Source organism: Ambystoma mexicanum, chromosome 2p (assembly GCF_040938575.1).
Source record: "Ambystoma mexicanum isolate Mex_15411 chromosome 2p, UKY_AmexF1_1, whole genome shotgun sequence".
NCBI classification, from domain to species: Eukaryota; Metazoa; Chordata; class Amphibia; order Caudata; family Ambystomatidae; genus Ambystoma; species Ambystoma mexicanum.
In genome coordinates this window covers 101,875,765-101,902,942 of record NC_090923.1, presented here as the reverse complement: position 1 = coordinate 101,902,942, position 27,178 = coordinate 101,875,765, and the positions used below count along the sequence as shown (strand labels likewise).

The window sequence follows — 27,178 nt, the reverse complement described above, 5'->3', positions numbered from 1 at the left end:
TGACGTTTCAGGAGACCTTACCCATATCCTGGTCTGACAACTACGCAAGGATCTTTTATATTCGGAAAGATTTCTCAACAATCCCAAAAAATGTCTTACGAGTTGCCATTTCTTTGTGTCGTTTACAAGACCTTAACCAGACTCAGGGCCCTGAACTATCATCGGTGTTGGCCCCTTATATTCCTAATTCAACATGCAAATATTTCTACATCTCTAATATGCTTAAATTACAGAAGGTTTGTGATTCTGTTGCTCCTTTTAAATCTAGAATTAACAAAATCAACAAGGCCAATAAATGCCATTCTGCATCTCTTATGACCTTAAAAAAGTAATACAGGAAAAAAGAAAAATCTGCCGTGAATCAAATACATTTCATCAGCGCCAGGCTGCATCCTTAGCACTTAACTATAAAAAAGCTAGTCCTGCTGCTAAACCTGCACTTTTAAAAAGCCAGGTCAAAACAGCAATGAATAAGCCCAAAGAGCTTGTTGGTGTTCTATCAAATCCTCTGTATATTTCATCTTCCTTGCCACCATCTCTCAAACTAGCAAGCGATTTTAATGAATTTTTTTAATGAATAAAGTTAATTATATTCACGTGAGAATGATTTGCAACTACTTATTTCCCAGCTAGCTTCTTCTGGAACCAATTACTTGCAAGCTCCCCTTGCGCAATTTGAATTTACAGCAGTTTCTTTGGAGGAAATGTTTCTCCTACTTGCAAGCCTAAAATCTTCCAACTATAGATATGATCCTATTCCTGCTTCCCTAGCTAATCGTCATTCTCGTGATTTCATCAAATTCATTGCAAGGTTCATTAACCTATCGTTTGAGCAAGGTACAGGTTCCAAGCATCTTAAGAAATCCTTTTTGACACCACTATTGAGGAAATCTACACTTGAACATAATATACTTGCAAGCTATCGTCAAACTGAAGGCTTTACTTGGTCAACTAAAATCTTAGAAAAGGTTGTTACTACTCAACTCCAGAAGTTTGTGGATGCACATGACCTTCTTGAAAACTTTCAATCAGGCTTTAGACCTTGCCATGGTATTGAGAAAGCTCTTATTACAGTATGGGATGACATTCTTAAATCTGCCGATGAGGGCTACCTTAGCCTGCTGGTTATGCTCGACCTCTCAGCAGCATTTGACACGGTCAACTTCAATATCCTCAAAATTAGGCTGTCACAGTTAGATTGTCTGATTACTCGCTGAAACGGTTTTTATCATTTCTATCGGATCCGACTCAACAGGCAAAAATGGGGACCTTCTATTCCACCTACCTTGTTGTCTCTTGTGGAGTTCCTGAGGGCTCCTACCTATCCCCTTTTCTATTCAATATTTATATTTGATCATCTTTTCCAAGTTTGAGGTGAGCTAACACTCCTATGCAGACAATACTTACATTTATGTCAGGATTAATAATAATGCAACAAACTCAAAGCAAAGGATCTGCAATTGTGCTCAGGATATCAAATACATGTCAAGTTCACCGTCTTCAGGTTGCCCAGAATGCAGCTGTTTGACTGCTTTTTAGTCTACCTAAAACTGTCTCTGTGCCCTCTCACACCGTTCACGCCATTGGCTACCAGTACATCAGAAGACCCTTTTCAAGGTAGTCTGCTTTCTTTTGAAGTGTATCCGCGGCCTGGCCCCTGCATACCTGGCTGCCAAAATCACCCCCTATCATCATGGGAGACTATTTCGCTCTTCTGCTCAAAAGCTCCTGGTAGTACCCACATCTCATTTCATCCACAGAGGCCACAGACGCTTTGCCATAGTTGGTCCTCGGACTTGGAATGCTCTTCGCCTCACCCTTCAGAATCTCAAATCTTTTCAAACATTTTTAAAGAAACTTAAAACGATTCTTTTTATTTAGTCATCCTTACAGTTTCCTGATGATTTTCCTAATTTAACATCTGCGCCGAGATACAGTCTCTGTTCGGATATCCTCTCTGAGGAATTAGCACAGTAAAAATAAATAAATAAAATCCTGTGCAGATGCATGAAACGATGGAGATGGTTTGCCATTGTAACAAATGCTGAACTTGGAAGAGGCATGGGGAACAGGCATTATTTCTGTACAAGATGTTGGCCTCTTCGGTTTCATGGGTATACTGTATTTCTTGCTGTGTTCATACTACCAAAACCGTGCATACAATTTTGAAAAAATAAATTAAGTCATATGTTGCAAGACACATCAACCCTGCATTACACAAAAACCTTAATTAGGTTTCAGGGTGTTTTAACTGATACAACATTCAGAATATCTTTACTTAAGCAACATGAAGTATATTGGATCGGGAAACTCAATACCTTATGTCTGGCAGGATTGAATGAGATAATAGTAGTTCTAGGATTCAAACTCCTTGAGCCTGTCATTAATGTCTATGATTTAGCTAGCTGGAATAACAATAAGTGCATACTGAGTTGTGAGGGAACGTTGTGCTTACATTTGATGCATTGCTTTTAGGTTCATTATTGCAATCAGATGACATTTTCAATTATGAGACTATTTATGATGTTATGTTAACACATTTATGTGTATATGTTTTAAAGCAATTTGATAACGGAACTTTATCTTCTGAACCATGTTGTGAACAGTTAAACTGCGACATATAATCAAAAATTGAGCAGGAGTTGGTCTGAGCACTGAATCTGACTTTTTGGAAAGGAGACAAACCGGTGTGGAATTCACATCAGTGCGGTTGGAGGGTTAATATACAACCTAACCCAGTATACTTACATCATTTGTACGCCTCACAGTCCACAAGGTCCATCCAGCAGCAACAATAACATGTATTAAACAATAGCGCAACAACTCACGCTTTGCTTCACACCTGTAATATTCCCACCAGGAAATTTAAAGTTGCGGCTATCTCCACGCGGGCTTGGTCTCTCTCTGTCACATCAAAGCCGGTCTCATTGCCAGGTAACATGAAGTTCTCATTGGGTGCCAGCGACTCGGTCACACTGCCGATCATGACACAGATGATGGCGAAGGTGCCTGCAGTGGGGGAGACAAAATGTTTACACTTTATGATTTTTCTTCCACCTGCATCCACTTCTCTTCACCTATCTCCAATTCCCACCATTATTGTCTTCACCCACAGTGCTCTGAAACCACCTCCACCCTCATTAGGCACTATACTAGAAAGCCATATGCGAAAATTCACCAGCTTATAAGTTCAAAAGAAGCTCTTAGCTGATTGGTGGCATGTATGCTGCAATGCTGGCTGATGTGCAGTGGTCGCATTCACAGTTATCAGACTCCTTTGGTAGGATTTTTGGTGCCCAGAAATTATGCTGGTTTAATACAGCCTGAGCCTCCATGACAATATTAATATTTGTATAGAATAGAAACAAAATTCTGACAACACTTTTAAAAGAAAATCTATTATGGCAACTTCAAAAAACACATACAAATCGATACAAATGTTTTTGTAAGCTTGTTTTGTGAGTTCGACACAAAAAGTATTTGGAGGCCAAATGTCTATTTGTCGCAAGTGATAATGACTCCTTAAGAGGTTATTAGAACCATTTAGTAAAATAAATCAATATACTGAATGTAATGCAGACAGTTAACATTTGTCTTTGCCGTTCTCAGGTGGAATGTCTGGTTGCCACAGCTAGCTTCTGCTACCTGTAATAGCTGCTGCTACCTGTGCTAGCTCCAGCTACCTGTGCTAGCTCGAGCTAGCTGCAGCTACCTGTAATAGCTGAAGCTACCTGTGCTAGCTCCAGCTACCTCTGCTATTTTCCAGCTAACTGTGCTAGCTGCAGCTACCTGTAATAGTTGAAGCTACCTATAATAGCTGTTGCTACCTGTGCTAGCTCCAGCTACCTGTGCTATCTCCAGCTAACGGTACTAGCTGTAGCTACCTGTAATAGCTGTTGCTACCTGTGCTAGCTCCAGCTACCTGTGCTATCTCCAGCTAACGGTGCTAGCTGTAGCTACCTGTAATAGCTGCTGCTACCGGTGCTAGCTCCAGCTATCGGTGCTGTCTACAGCTAAAAGTGCTAGCTGCATCTACCTGTAATAGTTGTAGCTACCTGTAATAGCTGTTGCTACCTGTGCTAGCTCCAGCTACCTGTGCTATCTCCAGCTACCGGTGCTAACTGTAGCTACCTGTAATAGCTGCTGCTACCGGTGCTAGCTCCAGCTACCTGTGCTGTCTACAGCTAAAAGTGCTAGCTGCAGCTACCTGTAATAGCTGCTGCTACCTGTGCTAGCTCCAGCTACCTGTGCTATCTCCTGCTAACTGTGCTAGCTGCAGCTACCTCTGCTATTTTCCAGCTAACTGTGCTAGCTGCAGCTACCTGTAATAGCTGTTGCTACCTGTGCTAGCTCCAGCTACCTGTGCTATCTCCAGCTAACGGTACTAGCTGTAGCTACCTATAATAGCTGTTGCTACCTGTGCTAGCTCCAGCTCCCTGTGCTATCTCCAGCTAACGGTACTAGCTGTAGCTACCTGTAATAGCTGCTGCTACCTGTGCTAGCTCCAGCTACCTGTGCTATCTCCAATTAACTGTGCTAGCTCCAACTACCTTTGCTATTCCCAGCTAAATGTGCTCGCTGGAGCTACCTGTAATAGCTGCTGCTACCTGTGCTAGCTCCAGCTACCTGTGCTATTTCCAGCTAACTGTGGTAGCTCCAGCTACCTGTAATAGCTGCTGCTACCCGTGCTAGCTCCAGCTACCTGTGCTGTCTACAGCTAAAAGTGCTAGCTGCAGCTACCTGTAATAGCTAAAGCGACCTGTAATAACTGCTGCTACCTGTAATAGCTGCTGCTACCCGTGCTAGCTCCAGCTACCTGTGCTGTCTACAGCTAAAAGTGCTAGCTGCAGCTACCTGTAATAGCTACTGCTACCTGTGCCACCTCCAGCTACCTGTGCTATCTCCTGCTAACTGTGCTAGCTGCAGCTACCTATAATAGTGGCTGCTACCTATGCTAGCTCCAGCTAACTGTGCTACCTGCAGCTACCTGTAATAGCTGCTGCTACCTGTGCTATCTCCAGCTAACTGTGCTAGTTGCAGCTACCTGTAATAGCTGCTGCTACCTGTGCTAGCTCCAACTACCTGTGCTGTCTCCAGCTAATGGTGCTAGCTGCAGCTACCTGTAATAGCTGAAGCTACCTGTAATAGCTGCTGCTACCTGTGCTATCTCCAGTTAACTGTGCTAGCTTTAGCCACCTGTGCTAGCGCCAGCTACCTGTGCTAGCTCCAGCTAACTGTGCTACCTGCAGCTACCTGTAATAGCTGCTGCTACCTGTGCTATCTCCAGCTAACTGTGCTAGTTGCAGCTACCTGTAATAGCTGCTGCTACCTGTGCTAGCTCCAACTACCTGTGCTGTCTCCAGCTAATGGTGCTCGCTGCAGCTACCTGTAATAGCTGAAGCTACCTGTAATAGCTGCTGCTGCCTGTGCTATCTCCAGTTAACTGTGCTAGCTTTAGCCACCTGTGCTAGCTCCAGCTACCTGTGCTAGCTCCAGCTAACTGTGCTACCTGTGCTATCTCCAGCTAACTGTGCTAGTTGCAGCTACCTGTATTAGCTGCTGCTACCTGTGCTAGCTCCAACTACCTGTGCTGTCTCCAGCTAATGGTGCTAGCTGCAGCTACCTGTAATAGCTGAAGCTACCTGTAATAGCTGCTGCTACCTGTGCTATCTCCAGTTAACTGTGCTAGCTTTAGCCACCTGTGCTAGCTCCAGCTACCTGTGCTAGCTCCAGCTAACTGTGCTAGCTGCTGCTACCTGTGCATTTCAGGTAATGATAGCTTATTGTGAGTTCCTAAAGTTAGAAAGCTACTCCATTAAGTTGGGTTTGTGTATATTTAATGGCATATGTGACGCAAAGAATAGTGGTAAAATGGTTCAGGCCAATGTTACTTATCTGTTTAGAGAGCGGAAAACTGTCTTCAGGAGGCAAGGAGATGAGCGTGGCCGCGACAACATGGGTGTTGCAGCCCACATGAATCACTCTTATCCTCTGCCCATCACCACCTACGATATGACTCTGGGGTGACCCCATTGTGATTCTCTCCACAGTATTTGGTCCCAAAGTGATTTTGATGTGAGGTGTCCTCCACCATTTTGCCCCATTGTTTGAGAGACTACACCCTTCTCCCCTATAATAATAATAATAAGAATATAATAATTATATTATTCCCCGAGCCTATCTTGGGTGACCTGCTGGATGATGCTCGTCCTGGAGATAGTAAATTGGGGCTCCCCCACGGCCTTAATCCCACCCTTAGCCTGTGATGTGATTTATCTTTTGATTCCAATAGCATGCGCGCTGAATGATCTGTTACACGGACCATCATTGGAGGTACCTGGCGAGCTACAAACTGTAGCAAAACAAGAGAAGATGTCGTAATCTGATATGCATGCTACCAGGGTTCACGAGGATGCTTGCGGCGGAGAACCACACAGGGAAGTAAAACATCATGAACAACAGAGCATCCTCTCTGCCATTTTGAGACAGGCATTCGGGAAGGACAGACTGCCAGACTCCAAGATGGGAGCAAGCCCAAATAAAGCTTCCCTGCATGGTGCCACGCCCCAGCGCCTCACATGATATCTGCCGTCAAAGTACGTGGTTTCTGAGACTGGCTGCCTAGCCCCGACCCCCAGGGTCCTTTCCTCACAGATGGATGACATTTCGAGATTAAAGCTGCAATTACCGTCCAGTAACTGTTATAAAAGGGGAAGAGGATCAGTAAGCAGTGTGGGAGTTTGGAGTAGGATGGCACAGGTTCAGGAGGGAAAAGGGGTGAAAAGTAGAGTGTAGTCAGGAGGGAAAGATTGTGATACTGAGATGGAGAGGAGAAAAGGGGGCAGATCATGGGGAGGGTGAGAGCGGATCCATGTGGCTGTTAACTGAAAGGTTAAGGGTTTGAGCCCATGTTGAGATGGCTGAGATCTGGCTTAAATGGTTATGTAAAATTGCAAAACAATGATATTGTTTGTGAATTGTTACTGATTGTGAAGATTTAATCTCGGCATACAGTTGAGTTGGGATTGTGCATGTGGGCACCTCCCTGCCCTAAAACCAGGGGGGACTTTTTAAACAACAAAAAAACCTTTAACCTAAAAATCAAACCGGTCCTTCCTGCGAATATATTGACCTTCATCCTATGAAGCCATTTTCACCAAGAGATTCACAGACATCAATTACCAACCTCGTTGTAGAGCATGAGAATGGTACTCGGAGATGTCAACATGTGTTTTGAAGTAAAGAAAATGAATGTGTTCTTGAAGGGTAACCTACATCTCAAACAAATGGTAAAAGGAGTCCACAAACTTTGTACTGACCACCTCATGGTGCCTTTACCGTTCGGCACACCAACGCGCAGCCCCCTCAACAGAAAACAGATAGGATTATGTTTGCATCCTGCGAGCCTAAGGCCAAAAGAAAGATGCTGACAGGTGATTTTACTTAAATGCCAGCCCAGCAGTGGTTCCAAATGCAATTGCAGTGACAGTATAAGGAAGATGTTGGACAAAACCAACAGAGGGGACCATGGTAGAATCAGTCGGCCACCGCAACAGGGACACAAAATGTTGACCCACCTTCAGGTCGATTAATAGGAGTAAGGAATCAAGTATTAGCACCCAGACTAGGGGGAGGGGCCAAATCCAGTAGACCAATCCCCGAACCAGACAGATAAGCCACTAGGTGTACCCGCTAAACCTATAAGTACACCTGTTACCCACCCAGAGGGTGAAGGGTAATGGCATTTGAGAGCAGTGAGAGGGAAAGAGTCAGGGAGGAAGGAGGTGAAGAAGAAAAGAAAAGCAAACGAGGAAGAAGGAATTTACCTGTCAGAAGGAGGGAGAAGAGAGGAGGGAATGAACAGTGTAAAGGAGCAACGGTAGAGAGAGAAAGAGATGAGAGGAGGAAGACGGAAGTAATCTGGAATAGAACGAAAGAGGTAGGAATGCATGCCAAGAGGGAACCTCAGAGGGAAGCCAAGAAAGAGAAAAGTCATGTGGGGAAAAGGGGAAGAGAAGACAAGTGAGAAGAAGCCTTGCCAGGAGAAAATGACAAGGACGGGATGGAGGGACGTTATTTGGAGAAAGAGGTGGACGTAAGAGGTTGTCAGTAGGAAGGTGGAAAGAATGTGAAAGTAGAAAAGGGAGGAAAGACTACAGTCAGGGATGGAAAAGGTGGAAAAAAATTCTCAACTAGACGTAAGTAGAGTGCTATGAGGAAGAATGACCCTAGGGGTAATCTGGAGACGACTGAGTCTCAAGTAGATGTAAGTAGTGTGCTATGTGGAAGATGGACACTAGGGGTAATCCGGAGATGACTGTGTCTCAAGTAGACGTAAGCAGAGTGCTATGAGGAAGATGGACCCTAGGGGTAATCTGGAGACGACTGAGTCTCAAGTAGATGTAAGTAGTGTGCTATGAGGAAGATGGACCCTAGGGGTAATCCGGAGACGACTGAGTCTCAAGTAGACGTAAGCAGAGTGCTATGAGGAAGATGGACCCTAGGGGTAATCTGGAGACGACTGAGTCTCAAGTAGATGTAAGTAGTGTGCTATGAGGAAGATGGACCCTAGAGGTAATCCGGAGACGACTGAACCTCAAGTAGACATAAGCAGAGTGCTATGAGGAAGATGGACCCTAGGGGTAATCTGCAGACGACTGAGTCTCAAGTAGATGTAAGTAGTGTGCTATGAGGAAGATGGACCCTAGGGGTAATCCGCAGAGGACTGAGTCTCAAGTAGACGTAAGGACCAGCTGTGGAGAACAATTACTATATCCCAAAAGGGTAATTAGGGACAGGAAATATGGAGGGGATTAAGATGTCCCCTGTTATTATCAGTTCAACATTGATGATTGACTCCATCAGATGCACTAAGGGCACCACAGTATATTGGTATTGGGAATTTATATGGCGCACTGACTGGACTAAACCGCATCTAGGCGCTGTTGTTGCTAACAGTTGGCTCATTTCATGATTTCAATCAGGAGCATACAAATGGAAAAAGTCAAGATCACGCTTAAATAAAAAGAAAGGTCTTAAGGACTTTCCTGAATTGTAGCAGTGATTCTTTTTTCTTGATTTCCCAAGGTAGACTGTTCCATAACGTAGGTCCATACACAGCACATCTCCTATCTCCTCTGGAGACACACAATGGCAGGGGAATCACTAGAAGCAATTTGCCTCCCTAACGCAATTCCCGGGATTTAGTCACTTTGCATGCTAAGTAAAATGGTGCCATGTTGTTTAAGCACTTATCAATTAAGCACAACATTTTAAAGTCACTTCTGGCCTTTACAGGCAGCCAATGTAGTGTGTGTTGTAGTACTGTGATTAGGTTGGATTTCCTAACTCCGAAAACCAGTCTGACCGCAGGATTTTGGGCTCTGTAACCGCTGTAGATTTTTCTGCGGGGCACTGCTAATAGACTGTTGCAATAGTCTATTTCGGAGTTTACTATTGCACCAACCACTACAGCGTGATCATTGGTAGGGACAAATGGTTCTCAAACTGACTCCATATTCTAGAGGTCTAAGGTATACACCGGGGGGCATCTGGGGGGCAAATGGTTCAAGTCCAGGAAGCCAATGCGTTTTCTTGCGTGGAGAATGGCGATGAGCCAAGAAAAGGGTGTTCTGAAGCATTTTAATTTAGGAGACAATGGGCTCATACTAAGTTTGGCGGTCTGGAACCAAGGGTGCCGATACGCTCACCGGCATCCTTGCTTCCAGACCGGCAAACTACGTGTTTGACTGCCATGGCCGCTGTGCCCGAGAGGTCACGGGTGGCAAACCCTTCACGGAAGCACAGGCAAAGTTAGCACGTAGGCTAAATGTCTGACGTGGGCACACAGGTGTGTTAGAAATGACAGAATATAGAAGTGCTCCAAAAAAATCCATCTAATTTTTAAGGTCTAACACGCAGAATATAGGGAAAAAACTATTTGTTTAAAAAGAAAGCAGGTTTACTTTGTGATTCTGTTTATTGCCGTCGAATATTAGATTGCTAACTAGGGCCGGGGGCCGGGGGTAAAGGGGGTCAGATGCAAGCATTGCATTACAAATAATTCAGTCATTCACATTTATTATTTTCACATGTAATTAACACTCATTGTTCTTTCTTCACTCACTGTTGGCTCTTCTGAGGAGGCAGAGGCCCCCATGAGCACTTGCTGTTACAGCGGCGAATATAGGGCAGAAGCAAAGGGCAAATGATGTCAAATAGTCTGGTTTTAATGGCAATCTAGATCATCCATTGTGTCAGAAACCTTCAGCATGTCTTCCAGGCAAAACCAACACTGTCAAAAGACTACCTGATGCAAGTAGAAAACATCAATGCTTTGCAGCGAGTACCAGCAGCACTTAAAAACTTTAAATAATACATGTAAATGTTACCTAACTAAAAATGTATTCATTGTATTGACTGTGTAAAGATGGGTATTACCAAATCTGAAAGAATATTATTGATCGAATGGTACATTTGACCGAATTCGTCCAGTACCATTCGATCGATTTGATTTGATAAAGTTGGGTAAAAAATACGGAACATGTGGAGCGGGGGTTGCGGGGGGTGTCCCATGCTTCCCGAAGATTGGAGGCGAGGGACAAAAAAAAAAGGGGGACCCTGCTGCGTCAGACCCGCCTAAAAGGGACGGATCTGACGCCACAGGGTCAGGAAAGGCAGCGGACGGAGAATAAGTAAGTGGGGGCTGTATTCGGCGAGTGGGGGGACATAGATTTGGTTTGCTTGCCTGCAATAAAATTGTATTCGTGGTGAAACTGACTACGGTCAGTTCCACCGCGAACAATTCTGCCACGGACAAACAACCCAGATCCATAAAGATGGCCGTGCCAGAATTCAAAATATATGAATGCCGGATGCATAAAGACCACCTGGGTCTGCATAAATGTAAACACACTTTAGTAAATGTTTTCTCTTCTGCCACACAACAGTCTGCTATCCTAAAATACTTTGCGATATGAGCATTTGAAAGCATAGCATTTGGCATTCGGACCCACATAAGTGCAGGACTACACAAACCTGAATGCAAAATGTTTTGTGCCTTAGAGCTAGGACTGGTTTATTACTTCAGACCTGACATGGCACAATATAAGATCTCTTCAAACTACACTATGGGTTGTGCTACTTTCAGACTTAAAGTTAGTCCAGAACAGCTTCTAGGATAATCGCCTGCATGTACCCATTGTTTGGCACGTGCAAGTATGAATGTGCATAAGGTTTGCAAATAAAGGTGCTAAAAGCCCCTTCCACAGATTCCCAGTTAGAGCCTCCTGATTGGTGAGCTGCGAATATTCAATTATCACTGGACTTTGTGTATGCTTTTAGCAGCAGGATCTTTCTTTCTGCAGACACACCTATTGCTTTTCTTGTTAGTTGCGTTCTCCATTTGTTAAAGAGCTCTTAATATGGAAGTGCCGCTCCTCTGTGCACATTGGAAACAGAACTCAGAGAAGGGAACTGACAAACAAGGGCTGTCTGTAATCGTGCACCTGGGCCCCACCTCCATGCAGATAAGACTAAAAAAATTGATGAGCATTTTTTGTATACATCTAAAGGAGTAAACTGAGCTGCAGAGAGCGAGCTCATGGCTGAAGTGGCACAGGAGGTTAATACCCTCTTGTATAGTTAGATTTCTCCAGTAAGATTCTATATGCCTCCTCCACGCTCCTCTCCTCTCCTGCATGTAAAGGTGCAGGCTGGGCACAGGAGAAATGAGGGAGGTCATTACACCTACGTGCACATTCTGTCTATGCCACTGGCGCTATGTTGACCTTAGATAGATCGCTGTTTACGTATTAATATGTAAGGTGTTTCTCCCCTGTAGTCTATAGGAATGAGCAAGCCGCAACCTGTAGGAGACCTGACCATAGGAGCCTAACACCTTACTGCACACATGTTCAAACAAATGAAATCCCAGGGGGACGATGGATGGACCCTCATGGGGTCAATCCAGTTGACTGACAGCTATGCTGGTGCCCCTGGTTTAAATAAACAGACACAGGGCCTCATTCCGAGTACGGCGCTAATGGAAAAACGATGGCGGTAAAGTAATACCGCCATCATTTACCGACGTGGACTATTCCGACCCTTCACACCGTAATTACCGCCACCGTAAACTACGACGGCGTAAATAGCGTACCAGTGTCGCGCGCCCGACACACCACGTCGGAATTAACGCCAAGGCGTAAACCAGTGCTGATCCCAAGTAAAGCGGACACGGTAAAAACGGCCTCCACAAGGGCGCAAAGTACCTCCACGCCATGGCGCAATTACCGGCATCGCAGAGAAGGTGTTAACAACCCTGAAGAGTGCCAGAAAGAGGAACAGGTGCACCCAATCAGCACAGGTGGAGTCCATAGAGTCAGGCACAGCACAAAAGGAGCACACCCACACACCACACCCCCTCCCACACCAAGATGATACCAATTCTCGCAGCATTCATGGAGCTGGAGGCCCTGCTTGCAAGGCAGCAACGACGACAACATCAACAACAGCAACCACAGCAACCACAGCCCCCACCACAGAGGATACACAGGAGGAGAAGGAGGCAGAGACAGGGCCAGCATGCCCTACCGGTGCAGCCACAATTACCACGCCGTCAACCCCCAATCCCACGCATCAGACCCACCCCCTTCAACCTCACACCAGAGCAGATACACACCCTGTACCGCCTTGACCGGGACACGATAACCACCATAGTGGCCCTGATACATAACGACATAGTGAGCCTAATAGAAATCAGCACTGCCATCCCCCCTCTACTAAAGGTAGTGTCTGTGCTCCACTTCCTTGCCACAGGGACCTACCAGCATACAGTGGGGCACATGCACGGCATTTCACAGCCCATATTCTCACGTATACTCAACCAAGTGCTCGATGCCCTCCTCAAGCACAGAAGGGACTACATATGCCTCCCCCGGACTCCCCAGGAGACATATGATACCAAAGCTGCTTTCCATGCACTTGCAGGCATGCCAAATTGCATAGGTGCCATCGACTGCACCCACGTAGAATTGGTGGTGCCCCATGCCATGGAGGTGCCGTATCGCAACCGCAAGCAATATCACTCCATCAACGTCCAGATGGTGTGTAATGCCAGTAAAACCATCACACAATGCAATGCCCGATACCCTGGATCAACTCATGACTCCTTGGTCCTGCGCAACTCTACACTACCACGCTACATGGAGCGACATGCTGAACGACGTACCTGGCTGCTTGGTGAGTAACCGGAATGGGCCATGGCAGTCCATTGGGGCTGTGAGTAGGCTGCCAGCATACTCCACCCGGGTGGTAAAGGGTGGGGTAGAGAGATGCATAAGGTTGGGTCAGTCAACGTCATTGTACGCTGTAATGGGGTCACTGTATCCTTGGAGCTGTGTGCATGGCCAGTGAACACCTGCTGCAATGTCAGAATAGCCCATTTCTCCACCATGATTGCACGAACACTTACCTTCATTCCACTATCATGCAGGTGATGCTGGCTACCCATTGAAGGCATGGCTCATGACCCCCGTCCGCAACCCACAAAACAGGCACCAGGAGGACTACAATAGATCTCATACCCGTACACGGGTGGTGATAGAGCAGACCTTCGGACTACTGAAGGCACGATTTCGTTGCCTCAGCCGGTCAGGTGGGGCCCTCATCTACAGCCACGAGAAGGTGTCCAAGATCACCATGGCATGTGCAATGCTGCACAACATGTGCATCCAGCGGAACGTGCCACTGCCCCCTGACGTGGGTCTGCTCCCACCAGAGGAGGAGGAGGAGGAGGAGCAGGAGGAGGAAGGAATGGCAGGACAGCATCACGGGGCCGATGCACAGGAGGGACGTCACGTGCGACAAGCATTGATTGACCAATATTTCTGAGTCACAAGTCAGCTGAGGGGGTGAGGTTGACAGGACATTGGGCACTGGGTGTGGGGATACGTGTACTACATGCACTGTGAGACATTAAAAGACACATGCACAATGATCAATGTCCACTCTGTTTTCAAGTAAACACCAAACTGTGTATTGTACAATCATGTGAACACGTGTACAAATATTCCTCCACCTTCACCCCCCTCCCCCCCAACTCCCACGCACACCCTCACCCCCCTCCCCCCCAACTCCCACGCACACCCTCACCCCCCTCCCCCCCAACTCCCACGCACACCCTCACCCCCCTCCCCCCCAACTCCCACGCACACCCTCACCCCCCTCCCCCCCAACTCCCACGCACACCCTCACCCCCCTCCCCCCCAACTCCCACGCACACCCTCACCCCCCTCGCCCTCCCCCCACAACAGCCCCACAATGGTCCCATCAAGTCTACATAGGCCACATGTGTGTGGCTTCATAGTCAATGGCCACGCCCCGAGCATGTGGAATCATTTACGCATTGTGCGTTGTGACCTGCGGACCGGGCTGGTCTGCGTGGAGGAGCACTGGGAGGGTGGTTCCTCCTGCTGGGGCTGAGGCCTGGGGGTAGCTGCCTCCAGGGCATCAGCAATCCTGCCGAGCACCTCACATAGCCGGTTTGTTGATGTTGTGATGACCTCGCCCAGAGCCTGCAGGTCATTGTGATGCACCAACCCTGATTCCCGGTTGTCCCGCAGAAACTCCTCAATCATGGACGTGAGGTTCTGGGAGTGCACAGCTTCTGCGGCCGTTGTGGGGGATGTGGTTTGCAGGCTCGGTATGGTGCCTGCAGGCCTCTCAGGTGTTGCGCCAGGGGATGTGGGCTGATGTGAGACAGGTGTTAGCCCTTCGCCTGTGAGGCCTGGCCCATCACTCGACCCGGAGTCGCTATGTGCAACCTGGCTGTATGATGGTGACTCAGGGCTGCAGACGTTGGTCTCCTCAACGTTGACCCCGGAATGGGATGTGGGGCTGTCTGGCACACTAAGGAGGCACATGGCAGCATTCTCCCCTGACATGCTGGATTCCTCAGGGTGTAGCGTGGGGCTTGTTTCCTGCGGAACTGCAGCCATGTCCAGGTGCGCGGGTGGGGGTTGTGTACCCTCCATGGGGGTTGCTGGAGCAGGTGGTGTGGTATGGGCCTTGTGTCTGCCAGCAGGTATGCGCTGTACCCTGCCCCTGTGCCGGGAGGTACTTGGCCGGGAGCCTTCCTGCTCCTCACTTTCATGACCGCTACCTGTGGGGGGCAAGAGAGAGAGAGACAGCATGATCAATGATCTGGGGGTCATCATGACTCCAAGCCTATGGTAACACAATGGGAGAGCAGCGTCTTGGTGATATTTAGGTTTGTGTGAGGACTTGGCTTGGATGGAAAAAGCATACTATTGGCGGGGTCAATCATGTTGGCGGAGTACAGTGGTGAGTGACATTGGCCAGCTCTCTGTGTGGAATGGCCAATATGGGTGTCAGCCTTGCACCTGACATCATCCTGGGTCACACTTGTTACGACATGTTGGGGGGGGGGGGGGCTACGAAGCAAACTTCATGTGACTCTTAGGGCGGCCCTTTGCGGTGATTTAAATTAAGGATGCATGTACTGTTTGGACTCATGACACTCACCTGCATCAGCGGATGAGGGGTCACCGCAGTCCATTTCGCCCACACCTTCGATGGCTTCTGTGCCCATCATCTCCGCACATGTTTCCTCCCAGGGCATCATTTTAATGGGTGAGCCTGGGCCTCCTCCTGTCTCCAGGGCCTGCTGACGGTTTGCTGACATGATGGCCCGCACCCTGAGACGAAGGTCATCCCACCGTTTGCGGCAATGCGTTGTGCTGCGGGGGGTGTTTCCAACGGCGCTCACCCTCTGCGCGACCAACTCCCATATCTCCTTCTTCCTGAGGATGGTGGGCCTACGCATGTCGCTGCAGAATACGACATCTGCATGTTCATGCAGGGTGTCGACCAGGACCTGTAACTCATCCTGGGTGAATTTTTCTTTTCTGATGCGCGCTGCCCCCTTTTTCAGAACTTTCGGCATGATGATCTTCTCTGTTGTTTGTTTGGTCGATCTGAGTCCTGTATGGAGTCCTGTTTGTCCTGTATGGTGTGGATTGCAATGGATTGTGATTTTAAATATGGCCGCCGTGATGCTTCCCGTTCCTGTGCGATGACGTTATTTCCGTTTCCGGTATTTAGCGGTGGCCGTAAATTACGGTCTGCGTAACTTACGGTCACCGCTAATTACGGATTCAATCGAAGGCGGTGGTGTTAATTGCGTCTAGGCTTATGGCGGTAAGGGGTTTGACGGGACCTTTTGCGCTATGCCGCAAGGGAGTTTACCGCCATGGCGGAATACTCGTGCACGCGAAGTCGGAATATGGTGTAAATAGCGCCTTCCGACCACATCGTACATGGTATTTACGCCATGGCGGTAATTACTGTTACTTTCCGCCGGACTCGGAATGAGGCCCACAGTCTTATCTTTTATAACACGCATGAACCGCTTTCATTTATGTAATTGAAATCTTCCAACCAATCCTCAGTACTCATGACTATTATCACACCACTGTGGTTCTAACGGAGGCGCTCTCTGCTAGAACAATATTTAAAGGTTCTCATTCCATCACCTTCGGTATAATTAATTACACATTAGCTATATGAATATTGAAGCAGGTCCCGTGGGTCACCTGACGATGAGTGCATTCACTGTTGATACGTAAATAATTATATAGACCAGCGGGCTCACCTTGGGGAAAACTGCATTCACATTTGGGAAATAAATATTCAAATATATCAGTGGGGTGACCTTGAGAACAATTGCATTCACATTTGGTAAATAAATGTTCATATATATCAGTGGGGTCACCTTGAGAACCAGTGCATTCACATTTGGTAAATAAATGTTCATATATATCAGTGGGGTCACCTTGAGAACCAGTGCATTCACATTTGGTAAATAAATGTTCATATATATCAGTGGGGTCACCTTGAGAACCAGTGCATTCACATTTGGTAAATAAATGTTCATATATATCAGTGGGGTCACCTAGAGAACCAGTGCATTCACATTTGGTAAATAAATGTTCATATATATCAGTGGGGTCACCTTGAGAACCAGTGCATTCACATTTGCTAAATAAATGTTCATATATATCAGTGGGGTCACCTTGAGAACAAGTGCATTCACATTTGCTAAATAAATATTCAAATATGTCAGACAAGCGTCCCCTCACTACGGATAGCCGCAAAAGGCCACCCTGTCGTACAACCCTTAGCACAACAATCCACCATTCACCCAGTCAGGCCAGCAAGCCGCACTCTACCTCTCCACTGAGTTAGACGAGGCCCATCAGAGAGATCCTAGCAGAAATTTTCCGATCCCTTACATTGCTGGCCGAGAGCCAATATCAGAGCAAGGTAAATCACTGCCTCAGTGCGGATATAATCGCGAGAGGCAGAACAATACTAAACATACCTAACGGGCCCCTGGAAGATAAATGGGACTCGTCTACTACAAGGGTGAACAAACCCCATCAGGGCACCACTGGGACTTTCCCACCGTGTCCCCTAAGTAGGCCAAACCTTACTCTTTATTAGGCGAGTTTACTCATCCCGCACTCTGCGGAGCTACTGATAACGTACAGTCTCTCATTCTCACCAGGATAGGTGCAACGAATATTACCTTTCGTCTGGTCATTCACTGCCCACAAGTTCGCGGTATGCCAGCACACGCGCAGGGCACAGTGTCCCTTTCTCACTCATTCCCTTTCCTACTTGACTCCTAATGCGCAGCGGGAGCACCAACTCCACTCTCACTCCCTCATGAGAGGTGGCGGCCCGGGTGTAGCACCGGCCAAGTGCTCCTTCATCTACCGCACTCCGGCACAAGCTCTCGACCCCGGGTGGGGGAGAGGGGAATGCCGGCCTATATCGGCAGATGGCCTATGGGTGGGTGGCGTCCCTGTCACAACAAAGGACCTGGATGCCCTCTGTAAACATTCTGGAGCTTCCGTCTCTGCTCGTATCTCCTGGCTTTCTCCCTCCGACGATCCCCTTGCGCTATTATGCACCCCGGGAACTCTCCACTTGTATCTGCCACAGGGGCCTCGCGCCGGTCCTGAGGTGAAATCACCTCACAGACAGCCCCGCTCCACCTGCTGGTGGAACCAACCATGTCTGTTCTGACAAACTCTGATTGCCAAAACACGTAGCCAGGTGAAACGGACATCGAGAAGGGAAGATACACAAACATGCCTGCCAAACAAGCATGACGCATAGTCCAGGCACACACTGAAACCCACAGGAAATTCGGGTTTACACTCACCCCCTTCGTCTTCAAAAACCCTTGTCCCTAAGTTTCCCTGCTCCCGAAGTGCATACAATACAATATGACGTTTTTCATTCCATAGCAATGGCACAGTCCACCATTGTTTAACAACCCATCGATTCATTACTATACACATTTGTACATGGGAGCTTTACCCACGCCCTTTCCTACACAAACACTTTCACACAGACAGCCCACTCTGGGAGAAAACAAACTCATAACCGAGCAGTGCACCTGTCATGTCCCACTGCTATGGTCGGGGAAAGTCAAGCAATTACTGTTAACAACTCACACCTGACTTCCATGAACCTTCCGGACACGGATAAAAGACGGAGCACAAGAGCACACTCTGAGTGAGTCAAAACACACAAAGGAGCAGTGTTTTCCAGGCAGCAGCTGAATGAGGGGAGAAATGACAAAACCGAGAAGGGAGAATGAGGATGGAGATACCCTTCAACTTGTCAGCGAGAAACCATTACTTTCCAGAAGGCTTCAGATTAAAAAGCGTAAGGCCAGGAAACCACACTGAAGAATCTTGAATTGTGTGTCAGAAATACCCAGGGACCTCCTGCTTGACTGGCCGAGTCGGGGAGGAGCAGCAGTCGCTGTGGTACCGTCCTTGGCTCCAGGATCAAAGCAGCGCCAGAGAAATCAACACTGCCCGTGAGTTGGGGAGACTGATACAGGACCAGTCTGTGTTGAAGCGGAGAGTGCAGGCAGCAACATTCTATTGAGAGCGAAGAATATTAACGTGTGTCATTAAAGACGTGAGTAAAGTTCAATTGCAGATGGATGTTTGAACTATAATATGAATCAGAGAAAGTAGGATACAAAGTAACACAGTGGTCCGGCGCTGCGGGTGTCCACAATCGAAGGAGTCTGTTTTAAGTATCCAGCCAAGAAGTGGAAGAAGCGAAAAGTAAAGTTTCAAGGTGAAACTTATAGTAAAGTGAATCAAAGCGGTCCTGGGATGGTTTAAGCAAAAGCCACCGCACAGTTGAAAGTCTTCTATTTTTGATAAAGAGTTGAAAGCAAGGAAAGTGAGATTACAAGGTCTGAGCCCAGCCGAGGGAGACCTATTGTGAACTTGTGTTTAAGGGGGTCCGAGCCCGATTAAGGGAGACCCGTGATGAACAGTAAACCCGAGAACTTGTGAAATGTGAAAAACCTGATGAGAAAGGAATTTTGGTATTTGTTTGTTAATCCAGGCACTCTGCAAATAAGAGAATTTTATTGTGAAAAAGACTTTGGCGCAGAAGGCCTGGATATTTATGTTCTGAACTGCATCCTCATGGCAGTGTATGCAAATCTCGAGTGTGCCACCTTGTCCTGTGTTGAAAACATAGGGAAGGGAATCTAACTGCTCAACTATCCTGACATATTGTTTCTTAAACACTTTTCTTTCGCATACATCATTTTCCCACACTATGAGCCTCATTACAAGTTTGCCAGTCTGGTAACAATGGTGCCGGTAAGCTAGCGGCACCATTGTTACTGGACCGGCAAACTACGAGTTCGGCGAGCGGGTGCCTTTCCGCGGTGTCCAGACATTTGGTCGACCTAAAACTGGTCGAATGACATTTGCTCGACGCAATTTGGTCGAAAACCAAATGGTCGATTTTTTTTTTAATTATATATTTATTTTTCGGGTTTTCGTTTTTTACAAAAATGGGTTTTTAGAAAAAAAAGGGGGTTGGAGGGGGGACCCCCCCCCCAAAAAAAGAAAAAAAAAAAAAGGGGTGAAAATAAAAAAAATAAAAAATTCGACCATTTGGTTTTCGACCAAATTGGTTCGACCATTTATCTGGTCGACCAATTTTTTTCGACCAAATGTCTGGTAACCCCTTTCCACCTGCCAGGTTAGACCTGTCGGGCTGTCCGGCACCCGCAAGCAGACATCGACGGATGCACCGCTGCCATTCATGAATGGTGCCGGTGCATCCAGCCTCCCCATTCCCATTGAGTCCAATCAAATGCAAATGGGGAGTAATTATAACCAGCACTCAGCAATGGGGATTTACCGGGTCCGTTGGGGCTGTAATGTCCCGGTAAGTCCCCATTGCCGGGTGCCAGAAAATTCATGACTGGTGGCAGACGTGCCGGTATTTACCGGCACAGCTACCGCCAGGATCATAATGACCCCCTATTTGCTCTTAGAGGTAAGGATTGGCAAGAGGTTTTTTAGTATAAGCCCTTTTATTTTGACAGAGTCTCCACTAGGACTGTGTTATAATTATTTGATGGTCGTAGCTTGCTCCCATCCTTAGATTAAGGGTTAGAAAGGCATTCAACCAACCCATTGAAGTTCAATAAACACCCTTGAACTGTGATTGCTAGTGTCTGTCTTCACTGTGTGATACCATGGGCCTCATTACGAGTTTGGAGGCAGCCATGCCCTTAACAAGGGCATGGCTGCCTCCAAACTCGGGTCCGGGTCCATGGTCCCTGAATGGGGAAATACCGGGCCATTCGGACTTTGGAGGGCCCGGTATTTCCCTAGTCAGGGGACCCGGACCTTCCCCATTCCCATTCGAGCCACCATAGGGCTCAATGGGAATGGGGAGGAAGCTAAAAACGGGCCCGTTAATGACGGACCCGTTGCTAGCTCCCTGGTCCCCTCGCGGGACCCGCAAAGGACATCTGGTAAAACCATAGGTCCAGAGTGGGTCCTGCGAGGGAACCTCGTAATAGGGCGGAATGGGTTTAACGGCACGGGCACCTTTACCGCGCCGTTAAACCCATTCCGCCTGCCTCGTAATGAGGCCCATGTCTTTTTTACAGTAAGCTTTTATGTTCTTTGATCTAGTGAATAGTCTGTGTGATTGGTGAACCAGTAAAATTGTGTTCTCAGGAGGGGATTTCTCAGCTGAGAGACAATTGGCCTCATTACGAGTTTGGTGGTAAATCAGTTGAAACTCTACCAGTTTAACACCAAACTCTTTACCGTTGCCACAATTCAGTCCCGTGGGATGAGTGGTGGTGTGGCGATGTAAATCCACATTTTTGGAGTCCATACGAGTCCACTGGGATTTTTAGTGGATTTACGGCGAGCGGTGATAAAGTATGGCAAATCTGCTGATTTTTATAAGTAATGTGAAGGATATACTTCCAGGATTTTGCTTGAGGTGATTTCCTCACTTTACTGCCAAACTCTGAATATGGCAGTACTGTAAAAGTAATTCCTTTACTGACAAAACATTTACCGCTGCTTGTTTACTGCATCACCAAACACTTAATGAGTTTAGTTAAGTTTAGGGTTTTTATAATTAAGCTGCCCTGGTGTAGTGATGCATTGGGCACTGACCTGTCTCCCAGGGCTGGCCTTGGCTAAGGCACTGTGACTGACTCCTACCAAGATGGAGAGAATGGGGGGATCCACCCCACTCTGTGTGCAGGCCCAGCATACACTGCCTTGGGGTGGCGCCTCTCCCCCCAAACCACACCCCAAATGGTCAGCAGAGCCTGGCAGAGGTCTTCATCACAGTCCCCTCAAATAAAATGGATTCGACCATATATTTGACAACAAATTTGTCACACTACGGCTGGGTTGCAATTATGGTTCACTAGGGATTTCATGCTCTCTTGCGCCCCAAGTACAAGCAATGGCATGAAAATGTGTTGGATCTGAAAGTCGTTTTCCAAGCTCTTTGTGTCTTTTTCCACTAATCCATGGCCTCCGGGTGGGTGTTTGAGAACACAACAGTAATGTTTTATGTCAACACACAAGGAGAAATTGTCTCTGCTTGTTTGTAGACTTGCTCTTTGACTGTGAGAATGGGTAATGACAGAGGGAGTTTTTGCCAGTGGCTTATCACCTAGCGGAAGCCCTGAACTGAAGGGTGGATGTACTGAGCAGCATGATCCAGGCAGCACAAGACTGAGAATTGAATCAAGAACTGAAGTGCCTTCTCAATCGTTGGTGTTGTGTACGTAGTACACGAGGTGCGCATGCGCGGCCCAGCAGGCCGGCGCATGCGCGTTGAAATAATAAAGGCGGTGCCCGGGCAGTTCGCGCCGGAGCACCGGAACAACCAGACGTCTCCGGCGTGCGTTCTTGCGCGCCCGCCCGCGCGCTGGTGCTCAGACCCTGGGGGGCCCACACGCCATCACAGGGCTTACCCAGGTCACCACACTGGCGACGAGGAGGTACGGATTACTTCCCTGCTCCGACAGCCTCGGAGAGACGGAAAGCTCTTCCGTATTACTGACCCGCGGAGTGCCGGCGGCCATTTTGTTTTCGCTCGCTCCTCTCCTCACACACAGCTGCAGTGGTTGCGGCCCGAGAGGGAGCTCGTGCGCCACCTGCCAGCTGTGTTTTGGGAAAACTACTCAATTTTTGGAACTCCCACAGTCCTGCAGGCGCAGGGCTGTGGCATCAAAGAAGAAAGAAGTGGGTTTCTACACCCCAGCACAACTACAAGCCCAGGACAAGCCGCCCATCATTCTAGGAAAAGACAACTGTGAGTACGTGACGCAGAAATGGGCGAAGAGACTGATGATGAGGGTGCCATAGCCCCAATTCCGCGCAGATCTCGCAGCTCCCTGGCCCCCATGCCTGAATTCGATACAACTGGCCCCCCTTCCAAACTGGGCCCGAAGTGGCTGCTGTGGGTCAAGAGGCTAGATATGTTCTTCAGGGCATCTGGGGTGAACGATGATGACACCAAAATCGCGACTATGATCTACTCGGCAGGCGCGGAAGTCCACAAGATCTACGATTCCCTCGTCATCCCCGTGGTCACGTATGACGCAGTCAAGCAGGCACTCAAAGACCATTTTCTCCCCATGGCAAATGTGGATTTTGATAGATTTGTCATGGGCGCCGAAAGACAACTAGACGACGAGCCTCTAGACAAATTCTGTGCCCGTTTGAGGCACCTGGCGACCTCCTGCAGATGGGTCGATGAGGAAGAAATGGTCCGCAACCAGCTATTGCAGGGGTGCAGCTCCGGCAAACTTAGAAGGCAAGTACTGAGAGAACCTGGTCTGACCCTCCAGCAAATTTTGGACCTGGGAAGGGCACATGAGCTGGCAGAAGCCAGAGGGGCGAAAATGGACACTGCCACGCAACCGAAGAATGATGAAGACGCATTTGCTGTGGGACGTTCAGCAATGGGAAGGTTGAAATGGGTGCCGAAAAGGCCTGATGCCCCGCCCACACCAGGCAACGCCTCATCTTGCTCCTACTGTGGATATGATCTCCCCCACGGAGGTGAATGCCCAGCTAAGTTGAGAACGTGCGGCCGGTGTGGCACACCGGGGCACTATGCAAGGATGTGCCGGGCTGCCGCCCCTGTAGCGGCAGGAAGAGGACCGGAGAGAGTTGGACGTGGAGGCGCTCGCAGAGTGAGAGGCATCTCATCGATCGATCAGGGTCTGCAGGACCTGGACATCGCAGAAGAGGAGGAGGAGGAGGAGGAGGAAGAGATTTTCTTCATTTCCAGCATTGTGAAAGGTCCTGGCACGAGACGCCAACCCACATGCACTGTTAACATCGATGACGTCCCCACCCCCATTCTCATAGACACTGGGGCGTCGGTCTGTGTGCTGGCCACCAAACATTACGAGGCCCTGCCAGGCCCACCGGATCTGTCTGCGTCCATGGCGCGAATATATGCTTTCGGAGGGGAAACACCTCTACCCATCCAAGGTGTGTTTGTAGCCCCGGTTTCTCATGGACAGAACACTATCAAAGCAAGGTTCTTTGTCACCAGCGTCAGCCCACATTCCCTGTTGAGCTGTGCGGCATCAGAAGCACTCGACATTGTCCACTTCTCGTTTGGAGTATACCATGCCGATCTGAAAAGCATGCTACACAGATTTGAAACTCTCTTCAAGGGCATTGGAAAGCTGAAAGCAGAGCCCATACGCTTACATATCGACAAGTCCATGAGGCCGACGGCCCTCAAACATCGCCGGATTCCTTTTCACTTAAGAGCCAAGTGGAGGAGGAATTGCAGCAGCTGGTCGACCGAGACATCATTGAAAGAGTGGAAGGCCCCACCCCTTGGGTTTCGCCTATCGTAGTGGCCCCAAAGCCAAAGCAACCGGGGGCAGTACGCATTTGCGTGGACATGAGGCTCCCAAATACCGCCATCAAAAGGGAGCGTCACCTCACACCCACTCTAGATGACATCGTCAGAGAACTCCAAGGTGCCAAAGTCTTCTCTAAACTGGACCTCAGGTCTGGGTATCACCAGTTAGAGTTACACCCCGAGTCGAGGTACATTACGACATTCACTACTCACGAGGGACTGTATCAGTACAAAAGACTAAACTTTGGAATCTCGTCCGCAGCGGAGGTTTTCCAAAACGCCATCAGAGGAGCCCTGTCCGGACTGAAAGGAGTCATAAACATGTCCGACGACATCTTGGTCTTTGCCAGGTCGGAAATAGAACATCTTAAACGGCTAGAGAACACTTTTGAGAGACTACAGGCAGTGGGTTTAACCCTGCACCAAGAAAAGTGTGAATTCCTAAAAGACCGACTGGAATTCTTTGGGTTCACCTTCCATGCTGGGAGCATATCCCCGGATCCTGGAAAAGTCAAGGACATTAGAGATGCACCTCCACCCACATCACCGGCTGAAGTACGGAGCTTCTTAGGGATGGTCAACTACTGCGGCCGTTTTATCAAGGACTTGGCCTCTCTGTCGGAACCACTGAGGGCACTCACCAGGAACGACGTAGCCTGGCAGTGGACTGAGAATGAACAACGATCCTTCAGGACCATCAAAGAAGCCCTGTCAGAGCAGGAAACAATGGCCTATTTCAATCCCAGCCGGGAATCTGAGATTGTGGTCGATGCCAGCCCAGTGAGACTGGGGGCGGTCCTCATGCAGGCAGACGAACTAGGGGTCATGAGGCCCATAGCATATGCCAGCAAAGCCCTCACCGACACGGAGAGGAGATATTCCCAGATAGAAAGGGAGGCCCTTGCCATCCTGTGGGGGTGCAAACACTTCAGAATTTACATCCTCGGCAAACCTGTCGTCGTGATAACGGACCATAAACCCCTGATTCCTATTTTGTCAGGCACATCATCCAAGCCGCCACCCCGCATCGAGAGATGGATGCTATCCCTCATGGAATACGGCGTCAAGCTAGTATACCGCCCAGGTACACATAACCCAGCCGATTATCTTTCTCGTCACCCAGGCACGAGGGATACCCAGAGTCCCGTGGAGATGACCGACACTGGGGACGCCGTACACCTCGTCATTGAATCGGCCCTGCCCGTGGCCTTATCGAGACAGGACATTGCGGACGACTCGAACTCAGACGAGGCGTTCCTGAGGGTGAAAAGGGCGGTGGCCACAGGAGAGTGGCGGGACATCCTTTTGGACAACGCCAGGAGGAACCCGGATGTGCAAAGGGACCTGCAACTGCTGTGGAAAGCTCGACACGAGCTCTCGGTGTCCACGGACGGTCTGTTACTGCGAGGGAACCAGATCGTGATCCCCAGGTCATTGGTCATGAGGGTCCTCCATTTGGCCCACACAGGGCACCAAGGCATGGGCAAGATGAAGGCACGCCTCAGGCTGAAGGTCTGGTTTCCCGATCTGGAGCACAGGGTGGCCGAGTTTGTGAGGACCTGCATTCCCTGCCAAGTTACGAGTCCTGTGGAAAGGGGCCCACCCATTCAGGCCATGGAGCGGAGTGACGTACCATGGGGAACGGTGCACGCAGACTTCGGCTCGACCGGAAGGGGCCTATATTTCCTGGTGGTCACGGACCAGTGGTCGAGGTATCCGGATGTGGAGCTCGTAGAATCCACCGCCAGTGATCACACCATCCTGGCAATGGACAAAATTTTCGCCACCCATGGGTTCCCCTTTGAGATCTGCTCAGACAACGGAGCGCCGTTCCAAGGACAGCGGTTTGCTAGGTATTGCGAAGAACAAGGTATAAAGCACCGGAAGGTAACCCCGCTATGGCCAAGGGCCAATGGAGAGGTTGAGCGATTCATGCGGACACTGAACAAGATTTTTCGAATTTCTGTCAATGGAGGGGAGGACCTACGACACAATCTAATTGACTTTCTTCGTGAATACCGGTCCACCCCACATCGATCCACCGGAATCGCACCCGCCGAGGCGCTGTTCAGGTGAATACCCAGAGGGCTGATACCCGAAGCGGGAGACAGACACCCAGGAGTGATCGCTAGCGCACGGGTGACAGCAGAAAGAGCAGCGAGAAACGAGAACGAAACAACAAGGCGGAGGCTGCCAGAAAGAGAGATAGCGGTAGGAGACACCGTCCTAGTCCGGAACAGGAAACCGGAAGGAAAACTCTCGATGACTTGCGAAACTCAACCAATGGGAGTCACTCATGTCAAAGGGTCAATGGTCACAGCTGCGAATGCGTGGGGTACAGTAACCAGAAACGTATCCTTCTTCAAGCGCATAGGACCTGTGGCAGCGGAAGAAGAAACCAATCCTAACCAAGGACAAACAGCGGAGGCGCCGCATGGAGGCGGTGAACCGCCAGAGGACCCCGGGGGACCAGAGAACCTCGAGGGAGGTTCACCCAGGTACCCGCGCAGGGAAGGATGTCGTCCGCCGCAAAGATTCCAGGATTTCATCATGGACTCAGCGGCATGAGTAACAAGCCCTGTTAAGTACAGTTTGATTTGAGCCACGTTGGCTCCATTGTTCAATGTGTTTGTTGTTTGGGGGGGAAAGGAGGGATGTTGTGTACGTAGTACACGAGGTGCGCATGCGCGGCCCAGCAGGCCAGCGCATGCGCGTTGAAATAATAAAGGCGGTGCCCGGGCAGTTCGCGCCGGAGCACCGGAACAACCAGACGTCTCCGGCGTGCGTTCTTGCGTGCACGCCCGCGCGCTAGTGCTCAGACCCTGGGGGGCCCACACGCCATCACAGGGCTTACCCAGGTCACCACAGTTGGTGCTCTCCATTGATGGAC

General features: G+C 48.7%; 1 protein-coding gene across 3 annotated transcripts in view; it reads right to left on the bottom strand.

The window, feature by feature from the left end:
- LOC138566252 (solute carrier family 26 member 6-like) overlaps window positions 1-27,178 on the bottom strand; it is a 1,150,832-nt gene that overhangs the window by 675,002 nt on the left and 448,652 nt on the right. For all 3 annotated transcript variants that reach the window (XM_069643338.1, XM_069643340.1, XM_069643339.1), the window contains exon 5: window positions 2,843-3,009. In XM_069643338.1, the coding sequence (XP_069499439.1) occupies window positions 2,843-3,009 (167 nt within the window). The remainder of the gene's footprint in view (window positions 1-2,842; window positions 3,010-27,178) is intronic.